Source organism: Phascolarctos cinereus, unplaced genomic scaffold (assembly GCF_003287225.1).
Source record: "Phascolarctos cinereus isolate Bilbo 61053 unplaced genomic scaffold, phaCin_HiC Scaffold_9;HRSCAF=440, whole genome shotgun sequence".
Lineage (NCBI taxonomy): Eukaryota > Metazoa > Chordata > Mammalia > Diprotodontia > Phascolarctidae > Phascolarctos > Phascolarctos cinereus.
This window is the reverse complement of record NW_027556402.1, coordinates 117,059,310-117,072,396: the sequence shown is the minus strand read 5'-3', so window position 1 is coordinate 117,072,396 and position 13,087 is coordinate 117,059,310. Positions and strand designations below refer to the sequence as shown.

The window sequence follows — 13,087 nt, the reverse complement described above, 5'->3', positions numbered from 1 at the left end:
TACAAACACAAAAAATATCTTTATTACATTTAGTTCTGTACAACAAAAAACCCTATCCCACTTTTGAATAGGCAATTTGACTAGTTGTGCTGTAAGTTTAGCCATTTTCATTAAATGGGAAACACTTAAATTGATCTCTCCAATTGCAGTGGAGAAGATGGAACAAATTCATTTGCTACACAAGTTTTAAAGAACTAAAATACCTCCAAGTGACTTAGACTAAATAAATTCTAATGATAGATATTATGCTCTTAAATCTGTTATTCAACTTGCCATTTTTCTTTTATTCTAAATTAAAACACCACACAACTTCACAAATAGTGTTCTTCCTCAAAAAGAAGCCTAAAGTAAAATGTAAGAAGAATAAAGAGGCTGGCTATGGAGCAGGAAGTGTGGAGAGTTAAGTCCAGCGATTGGCATATCTATACTGGCGTGCCAAATTTCTCTTTTAGGAACTACAAAAAACTTGAAAGTATTTCAGTCTTTTCTTACTCTTCTTTTACGTACTGATTTTACTGGCCCATCTCCAGACCCTGTACTTTCATCAGCTTCTTTCATCTAAGAAAAAAGAAAATATATTAGTAATTTTGTTTTCGAACATTTTCTTTTGATCTATCTTGAAAGGCATTTGACTAGTATACTACTAACAAATTAGCCAAGTACTAAATTTTAACCACCTCAGTACCATGATTAGGTACTACTTATATGGATTATCAATGTTTATTATCCCAGTAACTGCAGCCAACTTCTGTTAGTTTCAATGCAGACAACTCCTGGATCTATATATCCCTTCCTATAATATCTTTCCTGAGCTCTGGTCCCAATTACCAACTGCTTATTGGACATTTCAAACTTCATGTACTGGAGGCATCCCAATTTCCACATGTCTAAAACAGAATTCATTACCTTTCTTCCCATACACGTGACTTTTTGAACTTCCCTCTTGCTGTCTAAGGGCATCACCATCCTTCAAGCTACGCAAGTTCACAACCATCATCGCTATCACTAGCCCCACATATCCAATTAACTTCCAAATCTTGTCATTTCTATCTAGGTATGCCCATTCCTCTCCACTCACACAGCCTCTTCATCACCTGTTAACTGGATAATAGCTTCCTACTTGGGTCTCTCTATCTCCTTGAAGCCCCTCCCACTCCAATCCATTCTCCACACAGCTGCAGAAGTGTGGAGCTAACAAACTCAGTGACTGCCTACCAAAGGAAATATAAATTAACTCCACTGTTTGACATTTGCAGCTTTACAACCTGACCTTATCTTACCTTTCCAGTCCTCTTACACTTTATTCCTCTCCTTGCAGTCTTCTTTCCATCCATGTTGGCCAACTTGCTGTCAGATACATATGACAATTCTTTTCCAGTCACTGTGCCTTTGCATTGCCATCTTCTGTTCCTGGACTGCACTCCCTATTCACCTCTGTCTCCTAGATTTCCTTCCAAGTTTCCTTCAAGATTCAACTCAAGCACTACTTTCTTCATGAAAACTTTCCTGATGCCCCTAATTGCTAGTGTTCTCCATCCAAAAATACCTTTTACTCATTTTGCATATATTCTATACATACTAATATATGCATATGTCATCTCCCCATTAAAATGTAAGTTCCTTGAGGGCAGGGACTTTTTTTCACTTCCACTTTTGTCTTTGTATTTCTAGTACTTACTAGGCATTTAACAGATGCTTATTGATTGATTTCATATCCAGACTGCATTCATTTTAAATTCATTTTCAGTGTCATCCACACTTTTGACGGCAGAATGTAAGGTTCTTTTATTTTTAAAAATATTTTATTTTTTCCCAATTACATGTAAAGACAACTTTTGACATTCATTTTTTAAAAATTTTGAGTTCCATATTTTTCCCTCCCTCCCTTATCTCCCTCCTCCCTGAGACAGTAAGCAATTTGATATAGGTTTGTATACACGTGAAATTAAGCAAAACATATTTCCACATTAATTAGAATGTGAGATTCTTCAGGGTAGCCCTCAATCTACCATGGTGCCTTGCATACAGTAATATTAAGATAGTAAAATTAACAAATGCTTGTTGAATAAACAAATAGAATTAAGACAGCACAGGAAAGACCAACATGCATCTCTCTTTCTCTTTTTTTTTGGGGGGGGTATTTTTTTTTGTTGTTTTTGTTTTTGGCCAGGCAATTGGGGTTAAGTGACCGGCCCAGGGTCACACAGCTAATAAGTGTCAAGTGTTTGGTGTGAGGCTGGATTTGAACTCAGGTCCTCCTGACTTCAGGGCCAGTGCTCTATCTACTACACCACCTAGCTGCCCTCATGCACCTCTTAATTAGGTTTCTTGCTTAATCTTTTTCTGTTTTCTACCCTTTTGATATGTAAATTAGTTTTAAATTCATAGGGCAAACATTTTTTAATAGCTATTCCTTTTCACAGAGAGACTGATTTTATCACTAACTCTGGATCTCTACTATCTACTTTATCCTCTCTAACTTATGAACTGCCAAAGGTGATCACGAATATATAACTAGGTTCACTACAAATCTGCACTATTACATCAACTTTGCCCTCCCTGTGGCATGGCCACCCTTTCATCCACCTATGATTATCACATTCCTTACAGCAGCTATGTCAAAAATTCTCCAAGCTCTAAGAAATTCCTCACTCCAACTAGCCTTGCTCTTACCAGATGCCCTTGCTTCCTGCTTTATTGAGGAAACTGATAAAGTCTTGCACTCTCTCACCTCTACATCACAATCTCTAGACATTTTCAACTTGTCCTCTTTTCTTTTGTTTAAGACTCAGAAAAATAATTGTCACTCTCCTTGTCAAGAGTAACTCATTTATTTGTACACTTGAACCGAGACTTCTTGACTCCTGTGGAAGTAGTTCCCATCTATCATTCTTTCATACATTCCTTTTCTCACCTCTCATCTTTTCCTCTACTTCCTGGTACCTTTTCTGCTACTTAAAAAATGTTCAGGTATTCCTCATTCCTTTGAAAAAACAACTTTGGGGGCACAGCCAGGATGGTGGAGAAAAGACAGGGTCTCACCTGAGCTCTCCCAAATTCCCCAAACTTTAACACCTCAAAACAAATTCTGGAACAGCAGAATCCACAAAAGGACAGGGTGAAACAATTTTCAGCCCCTCAAAACTTAGAAAGTTGGCAGGAAAAGTCTATCATCCTGGGGTGATGGTACAGCCTAGTCCAGAGCAGGCCACACATTGGCAAACGAGCATCAGATCTTGGGAGCAACTGAATCAGTGATAAGAAGGTTGGACAACCAATCATAAGGAGATTACAGAGGTCTCTTTGCTGGCACTGGCATTGCCCATATGGAGATCCTGGGTCAAAGTCCAAGGGAAAAGAGTACTGACAAGCCAGCTCTTTGGCCCCAGGGAAGTGAGGACACATCTCTACTTGGATCCTACCACCTTGAAACAACTGAAAGCTTAGAGACATCCAGAACTATCTGCATAAAAAACTTGAAGCTTGGTTGGGACCATGGCCCCTCCACTCTAGGAGCAAAATCCAACTTTAATATAAATTTAAAAGTCAAGAAATAGGCTGGAAGAATGGGTGAACAACAGGAAAAGATCCAGACTATAAAAAGTTACTGTGGTGACAGAGAAGATCAAAACACAAAATCAGAAGACGACGACAAAGTCAAAACTGCTATATCCAAAGCATCAAAGAAAAATGTGATTTGGTCTCAGACCCAAAAAGAATTCTTGTTAGAGTTCAAAAACTATTTTAAAAATCAAATAAGAGAGATGGAGGGAACAATAGGAAAAGAAATAACAGTGATATAAGAAAATCGTGGGGAAAAAAGTCAATAGGTTGGTAAAGGAAGCACAAAAAAAAATTGAAGAAAATATACCTGAAAAAATAAAACAGGTCAATGGTAGAAGAGGCACAAAAACACGACGAAGAGAAGAACTTGGCTAAATGGAAAAAGGTATTCAAAAATTTGCTGAAGAACAGAACTTCTTAAAAAGCAGAATTGGCAAATGGAAAAAGGAAGTATAAACGTTCACTGAAGAAAATAATTCTTTAAAAATTAGAATGGGGCAAGTGGAAGCTAATGACTCTATGAGAAATCAAGAAGTAATCAAACAAAATCAAAAGAATTAAAAAACAGATGAAAATGTAAAATATCTCACTGGAAAAACAAGTGACCTTGAAATACATTAAGGAGAGATAATTTAAGAATTATTAGACTACCTGGATGCCACAATAAAAGGAAAAAAAAAAGAAATTATCAAGGAAAATGCCTTGACATTCTAGAATTAGAGGGTAAAATAGAAATTGAAAGAATCTACTGATCACTTCCTGAAAAATATCCGAAAATGAAAACTCCCAGGAATATTAAAGCCAAATTCTACATCTCCTAGGTCAAGAAGAAAATATCGCAAGCAGCCAGAAAGAAACAATTCAAATATCGTGGAGTCAGTCAAGATAACACAAGATTTAGTAATTTCTACATTAAAAGATCAAAGGACTTGGAATATGATATTCTGGAGGGCAAAGGAACTAGCATTATAACCAAGAATTACTTATCCCCAAAAAACTGAGTATAATCCTTCATGCCAAAAAATAGACATTCAATGAAATGGAGAACTTTCAAGCCTGCCCAATGAAAAGACCAGGGCTGAACAGAAAATCTGACTTTAAAATGCAAGACTCAAGAGAAGCATAAAAAGGTAAAAGGAAAGAGAAATCATAAGGGATTCAAAACATTTCTACATAGGAAGATGATACTTGTAACTCCTAAGAACTTTCAGAAGGCATGAGTGAGTTGAATATGATGGGATGATTATCTAAAAAATAAAACTGAAGGGTGAGAAAGAGGAATGCACTGGAAGAAAGGGAAAGGAAGAGATAGAATGGGGTAAATTATCTCACATAAAAGAAGTATGAAAAGAGCTTTTATAATGGAGGGAAAGATGGGGGAGGAGGAGAAGCACATGAACTTTATTGTGATCAGAAGTAGGTCAGAAAGTGATCAATACATACGCTGAGATGGGTACAGAAATCTATCTTACCCTACAGGAAAGTAGGAGAGGAAGGGAATGAGAGAAGGAAGAGGGGCCAGTGACAGAATGGAGGGCAGAACTGGGGGAGGCAGCAGTTAGAAGGAAAACACTTTTGAAGATGAACCGGGGGGGGGGAGAGAGAGAAAGAGAGAGAGAGAGAGAGAGAGAGAGAGAGAGAGAGAGAGAGAGAGAGAGAGAGAGAGAGAGAGAGAGAGAGAGGGGGAGAGGGGGGGAGAGGGGGGGAGAGAGGGGGGGGAGAGGGGGGGAGAGGGGGGGGAGAGAGAGAGAGAGAGAGAGAGAGAGAGAGAGAGAGAGAGAGAGAGAGAGAGAGAGAGAGAGAGAGAGAGGGTTAAACTGGGGAAAATAGGATGGAAGGAAATAGTAATCATAACTGTGAAAATTTTTTTAAAGAAAGTTTCTCTGATAAAGGCCTCATTTCTCAAATATACAGAGAACTGAGTCAAATTTATAGGAAGTAAGAGCCATTCCCCAAATGATTAAGTAGTCAAAGGACGTGAACAAGCAGTTTTCAGACAAAATAATCAAAGCTATCTATAATCATGTGAAAAAAATGCTTCATGTTAATATTGATTATAGAAATACAAATTAAAACAACTATGAGATACCACCCCATATTGATCAGATTGCTAATATGACAGAAAAGGAAAATGACAAATATCCGAGGTGATATGGAAAACTGAGATGTTAAGCTACTGTTGGTGGAGTTGTGAACTGATTCAGTATTCTGGAGAGCAATTTAAGACTGTGGCCAAAGATTTCAGATGAAGAAATTAAAGCCATGTAAAGTCATATGAAAAAATGCTCTAAATCACTAGTGATTAGAGGAATGCAAATCAAAACAACTCTGAGGTACCACATCACACCTATCAGACCGGCCAACATGACAAAACAGGAAAATGATAAATGTTGGAGAAGATGTGGGAAAATTGGAACACTGATGCATTGTTGGTGGAGTTGTGAAATGATCCAACCATTCTGGAGAGCAATTTGGAACTATGCCCAAAGAGCTATAAAAATGTGCACACCCTTTGACCCAGCAATAGCACTTCTAGGGCTGTATCCCAAAGAGATCATACAAATGGGAAAAGGAACCACATGTACAAAAATATTTATAGTAGCTCTTTCTGTGGTGGCAAAGAACTGGAAATTGAGAGAATGCCTATCAATTGGGGAATGGCTGAACAAATTGTGGTGTATGAATATAATGGAATAATACTGTGCTATAAGAAATGATGAGCAGGTAGACTTCAGAAAAACCTGGAAAGACTTGCATGGACTGATGCTAAGTGAAGTGAGCAGAACCAGGAGAATGTTGCATACAGTAACAGCCACACTGTGTGATGCCTAACTTTGATAGACTTAGCCCTTCTCAGCAACGTAAGGATCTAAGGCATCTCCAAAGGTCTCATGATGGAAAATGCTATCCACATCCAAAGAAAGAACTATGGAGTTTGAATGCAGATTGAAGCATACTCTTTGCTATTTTTTTTCTTCTGTTTTGTTTTGTTTTCTCTTTCATGTGGTCCCTCCTATTGTTTCTAATTCTTCCTTACAACATGACTAATGTGAAAATATGTTTAATAGGAATGTATATGGATAGCCTGTATCAGACTGCGCGCCATCTTGGAGAGGGAGGTGAGGAGGGAGGGGGAGAAAAATTTAAAACTCAAAAGCTTATGGAAGTGATTGTCAATAAATCAAAATAAATTAATAAAAAAGAAAATAAAAAGCCCAGAAATTCAGTCAACTTGCATTTCTCATCAGCTGTACTGCTGGGATTTGTTTCCATCTCCACCATCATATCCTTTCACTGGGTACCCTCTGCCATTCCTGGGACTTACCAATCACTTCCCTGGCCACCACTCTCCTAGATGTGTCTTCCCCTAGACCATAAGCTTACTGTTCCTGATACAAGTTGCCCTACTTTATGCATTTGGGTTATCTTTCCTTCATGCAGGGCATGTTTTTCCTCCTCCCCTCTGGCTTCTGCATTCCATGGCTTCCGTCAAGACTCAATTCAAATCCCATATTTTGCAGGGGGACTTCTATGCCCTCCTCTCCCCACTTCAAACACACACACACACAAACACATGTATCTATCTATCTATCTATATCTATATTTTGAATGCACCAAATTATTTGCATACACTCTCCCTTATTACAACAGGATCCATGTTTTTGCCTTTCTTTGTATCCCTAAGACCTCAGTAATGTCTGGCACCCAGTAAGTGCTTAATAAATGCTTGTTATTGGACTAGCAAAAAACAAAAAAAGACTATGGCCAAAAGGCTATAAAACCCTTTGACCCAGCAATACCATTACTAGGTCTGGATCCCTAAAAACAAAACAAAACAAAAAGGAAATGAACCTACATGTACAAAAATATTTATAGCACCTCTTCTAGTGGTGACAAAGAATTGGAAATTGAGGGGATGCCCATCCATTGGGGACTGGCCAAACAAACTGTAGTATATGATTGTGATGCACTCCTAGTGAGCTATAAGAAATGATAAGCAGGATGCTCTCAGAAAAACCTGGAGAAACTTATTACATGAACTGATGCAAGGTGAAATGAGCAGAACCAGGAGAACACTGTGTATGGTAACAGTAACACTGTACAATGATCAACTGTAAATGACATTCTCAGCAATTAAATAATCCAAGACAATCCCAAGGACTAATGATGAAAAATGCTATCTATCCCCAGAGAAAGAACTGATGGAATCTGAATGCAGCTCGAAGCATACTATTTTATACTTTTATTTTCTTGCGGTTTATTTTGGTCTGGGTTTTCTTTCACAACATGGCTAATATGGAAATATGTGTTGCATCACTGTATATGTATAATCTATATAAAATTCCTTACTTTCTCAAGCAGGGAGCAGGGGAGGGAACCTGGAACTCAAAATTTTAAAAATTAATGTTTTTACATGTAACTGGGGAAAAAAAATAAAATCTCAAATAATTTTTAAAAAACTTTCTTATTTAATCCTGCCATCTCCTTAAGTTATTGTTCCAAGTTGATTTCACAGCTAAATTCATAGAAAGGAGTTTACAGTAACTGTGCCTGCACATCCTCTTTACTCCTTTTGATTAATCAGTAAACATTTATTAAACAGCTACCTATGTACCAGCCATTAAGCTAGGCACTGAGAAAAAACAAAAATTTACCATCTCTAATCTTGAAGTACCTCATGTTTTATAAGGGAAAATGTATATATGTATGCATATATGTATGTATATAAATATAAGAGGCAGCTAGATGGTTCAGTGGATAGAGTGCTGGGCCTGGAGTCAGGAAGCCCTGAGTTCAAATCCAGCCTCAGACACTTAGCAGCTATGGAAGTCATTTTACCTCTGTTTGCCTCAATCACTGGAGAAATGGCAAACCAATCCAATACCTTTGCCAAGAAAACCCCAAGAACAGTATTGGCATAATATGGCCCATAGGGTCATGAAGAGTCAGACGTGACAGAATGACTGAGCAACAATATAAACATAATGTCTGCATAAAAGCAAAAGATGGAACGTTTTATGTGATGAACAGCAAATACACTGACAGAAGGCAGGAGGCAGAGAGAGAGTGGGAAGATGGAGAGAGCAAGAGAATATAAGCAGGATCTTAAGAGTCATCTGAATACAAATTATAACAATACATGGGAGTTGAAGTCACCCTATAAGGGAACACAGATGGTCCACAAAATCAGTGCTGGAGTACATAGGATATGATACGGATGACTGTGGACAGAGAAGAAGTAATCAGACATGTTAAGAGACAGCACTGTCATACAAACAAAGAGAGGAACACATAGGAACAGAGAGATTGATCAATAGTATCAAATGCCAGGGAGGTCAAGGATAAAGACTGAGAAGAGGTCATTAGATTTTATAATTAAGAGATCACTGGTGTTAAAGGGAAAAAAGAAAAGGGAAGGGTTCGCTTCTTCTTACCTTCAAAATAGCTAGGAACATTAGCAAATGACACTTCCCCAAAATGGCTGCCCTTAGTTTCCCTTAAACACTGAAGCTAGCAAGATATCAAAGTAAACCAGGTTTTATTTATAAGCAATGGACACATACAGTCAAGATAATTTCTATCCCTTTTCTGAGGGACCTTATAATGTCTTATCAACAGAGACCCATCTTGTAGATAAGACAGATATATATTCTTCTGGCATTTTGGCTCTTAATAAGGAAAAAGGAATTGGGTTCACTAAAATCAAGCTGCCTTAACCTCTGGTGTGCCCTACCTTCTCCTTGACTTAAAATACTTGGAGAACCCCTATATATGTGTAAGTCACTTTACTCCTCCAACCAGCACAATCCATGGGATTTACAGTACCACCTTGGATAAAGACCTGAGTGAATAAGGGGCAAGGTACAGCTTTGTCCTCTAAGGCAGGGTTCAGTGATTTACTGCTCCTTGGACAAGCACTCCTCTGGGCATCAATCCCATAGTTCCGCCTTGTGTCATCCTCTCTTTCCCCTTTCTACTAGGGCTCTGTTCCTTGTTCCTTGGCCAACCACCTCTTTTTGTACACTTTGACACCACACCATTTTCTGTCCATGGTGCTCTATTGCTTGACTTCATGTGGTTTTGCCATTTTGACAAGAATTATAGTGCTTTTCATTGGTTTGGTTTTCCTCCACAAATAACTGATACTGTAGCTCCAACTGCTGGCTACTATAGCTGTTTCCCACTTTTTGCTATTCTCAGAGAAGTGTTACAGCTCTTTTAGAATGAGAGGACAACATAAAGTGTCAATTAATGAATATCTTCTTTGCCTTCCACGTACTAGGCCTTCTCAGTCTACAGTTTACTTATCAGTCTATCTCACACCTGAGTTAAAAAAGTTCTATTCATCTTGTCCCTTTTCCTAATCAGTCAAGCTGTTCAGAACCTTCTTCTTGGCCAGGGAAAAATATCTACCATTTCCATTTTCCTGCTTCCCTTCCTATTTCTGCTCTGTGGCAGGAGGCAGACCACAGAAATTGCCCTGATATTCAAAGAAGCTCAAGGAAAACATTAGAAATAATAATAAAAAGAACTAACATTTACTATGTGCCAGGCACTGCGCTAAGCACTTCACAATTATTATTTTGGTCCTCACAATATCCCTAAGAGTGTGTGTTACGTATGTGCTATGATTATTTACATTTTACAGTTAAGGAAACTGAGGCAAAGAGGTGAAGTGACTTTTCAGGGTCACACAGATATTAAATGTCTATGGCCAGATATAAATTCAGATCTTCCTGACTCCGGGCCCAGCACTCTTACCACTGCACCAGCTAACTGCCTGGCAAAAATAAGGGCAGCTGTTCCTCCAGGCCCCTATGATGGAAAAATACAAGTGGAAGGGTTCGGACAACTGTTGTCAGAATGGCAAAGACTCCTGCCCTCCTTACATTGATTTCACATAACTTTCTGTCCCACTTAGTGTTCTAGTGAAGGCGGATTCTACTAGCTACTCCATAGAACTTGGCATTTCATCACCTGACTCCTATCTGTACACACAATTGTCCCCCATACCTAGCATTTGCTCCTCTTCCCAAGTTCACCTTTAAGATTCCTGAACTTACTCCTAAGCTCAGCTCAAGTGTTGAATTCTCTGTGAAGTCTTCCCTGATTTCCTTAGCGGTTAGTGTTTTCTCCCTCCTCAGAATCAAAGAGCACTGCCTGATCTCTTCATGGTCCCCTTCAGTTACTAATTTGTACATGTGTATACATTTCTCACATTTCCCCCAACAGAATAAAAGCTTCTTAAGAGCTGGGATTTTATTTTTTTGTTATTGTATTCTAACATCTAGCAAAATGATGGCTAACATAATAGGTGCTTAATCAACACTTATTCAACTGAAATAATGGGAACAGAGCTAGTCTTATGAACAAGAATCTTTTCTATTGGACCACTATGCTACTTCACTTTTTAATTACAAGTACTTATTTCTTCACCTATAGAATGATAACGGTGGGCTTGCTGGACTCTCAGAGCTCAGCTCTAAGCCTCTAATCTTCGAGACGCAGTGTGGCACCTAGAAGCAAGCCTCTAATACGTCTGGACTGCATCATCCTGACCCTGGGCAAGTTATGAAGATGCAAGCCTGCATTGTTAAAGGAAGTTTCCTCATCAGAAGATCCATCCACATGCCAATGAAATCACATGTACAGTCCTTACTACTAGCTCTATACAACTTTAATGCACACTATTACTGGCATTATATGACTACACCCAAAAATATAATAGAAAACAGCTTCTCTTATAGCTCTTCATATCTATTAACTTGAGAAAAGACTTTAAAAATGCAATTTTATTCAGAATTATGACATGAATAATTTGTAGTTTCTGTGATCTCTAAGAAAACCCAATCCCAGTATGAAGTTATCTTTTTTTTAAACACCTCAAAGTACTAAAGAAATTATATCTTTCATTAAAAAGGGACATTCAATTACTAATGAAATTCCATCTGAAATCATAATACAAAATGTTTTTTAGTAAAAAATAGTTGATATTGTATACCAAATGTTTCAACAGATATTATTTTCTTTGATCCTCACAACCTTGTCAGGTATAAACAGAGTTTACTACTACCATTTTATGGATGAAGAAAGTAAGGCCAACAACATGACAAAACAGGAAAATGATAAACGTTGGAGAAGATGTGGGAAAATTGGAACACTAATACACTGTTGGTAGAGTTGTGAAATGATCCAACTATTTTGGAGAACAATTTGGAACTATGCCCAAAGGGCTACAAAAATGTGCATACCCTTTGATCCAGCAATAGCACTTCTAGGGCTATATCCCAAAGAGATCAAACAAATGGGAAAAAGACCCACATGTACAAAAATATTCATAGCGGCTCTTTTTGTGGTGGCAAAGAATTGGAAATTGAGAGGATGCCCATCAACTGGGGAATGGCTGAGCAAGTTGTGGTATATGAATGTAATGGAATACTATTGTGCTATAAGAAATGATGAACAGGCTGACTTCAGAAAAACCTGGGAAGACTTATATGGTCTGATGCTGAGTGAAGTGAGCAGAACCAAGAGGACTTTGTATACAACAGCAGCCACGTTATGCAATGACTGAGAATGTTAAATTGAACCCTTCTCAGCATTACGAGGATCTAAGACATCTCCAGAGGCCTCGGGATGGAAAATGCTGTCCACATCCAAAGAAAGAACTATGGAAGTCAAATTGCTATCACTTATTTTTACCTTCAGTTGAGTTTTGTTTCATCTTTCTGATGGTTCCTCCTATTGGTTTTAATTTTTACTTACAACTTCACTAATGTGAAAATATGTTTAATGGGTATGTAAATGTAAAGCCTATGTCAGATTGTGCGCTGTCTTGGGGAGGGTGGGAGGGGAGAAAAAGGGAGAAAAAATTTTCAACTCAAAAGCATATGGAAAAAAAAATTTAAAAAAATAAAATTTAAAAAAAAAAGGTTTATGAACACCTAACATAATACTCTAGGTACAAAGTGCTCAGTAACTACTTATTGAGCCATGTTCCTAAAATATGTCATTAAAACATTAATATAAAAGAACAAATCTATTTTCATAGCTGTCATTAAAGAAAAATGATTTTCTAATATCAAAAACATTAAAAAAAAACCTTAAAAGGATTAATAACCTTCACTATAATTCTGCTGATTTAAAAATGGTTATAATGCAAACTGTTATCTTTAGGAGTCATATGTCAACAACTAAGCCTCTTTTACTGTTGCACTGGGAATTAAGATAATATTAACTGCAATATTTTCCTGGCTTCCTTAAAGACAAATATGCATCAATGCTGAAGGCTTCTTAGAAGGCTGTTAAGAGGAAGTGTGATGAAAAATCGACATGCATCAGATTTTTTTTTTTAAGAATCCATGACCACATCAAATTGAAACTAGTTCTTCCTATTAAGAGCTCACCTCATCTTCTGATCCAGATTTATTGGATTTACTGCCTTCTTCCTGCCCATCTAGAGTTTCATTTTCTTCTTCACTCTTTTCTTCAGTTTCATCATCTTCCTCTAGAATAGAGATGT

At 37.7% G+C, this 13,087-nt stretch overlaps 1 protein-coding gene across 1 annotated transcript in view; it reads right to left on the bottom strand.

The window, feature by feature from the left end:
* The window catches only part of CLGN (calmegin), a 72,822-nt gene continuing 59,735 nt past the window's right edge, over positions 1-13,087 (bottom strand). The window contains 2 exon segments of the mRNA XM_020989860.2: positions 1-558; positions 12,972-13,072. Coding sequence (XP_020845519.1) covers positions 478-558; positions 12,972-13,072 — 182 coding nt within the window. The 3' untranslated portion in view covers positions 1-477.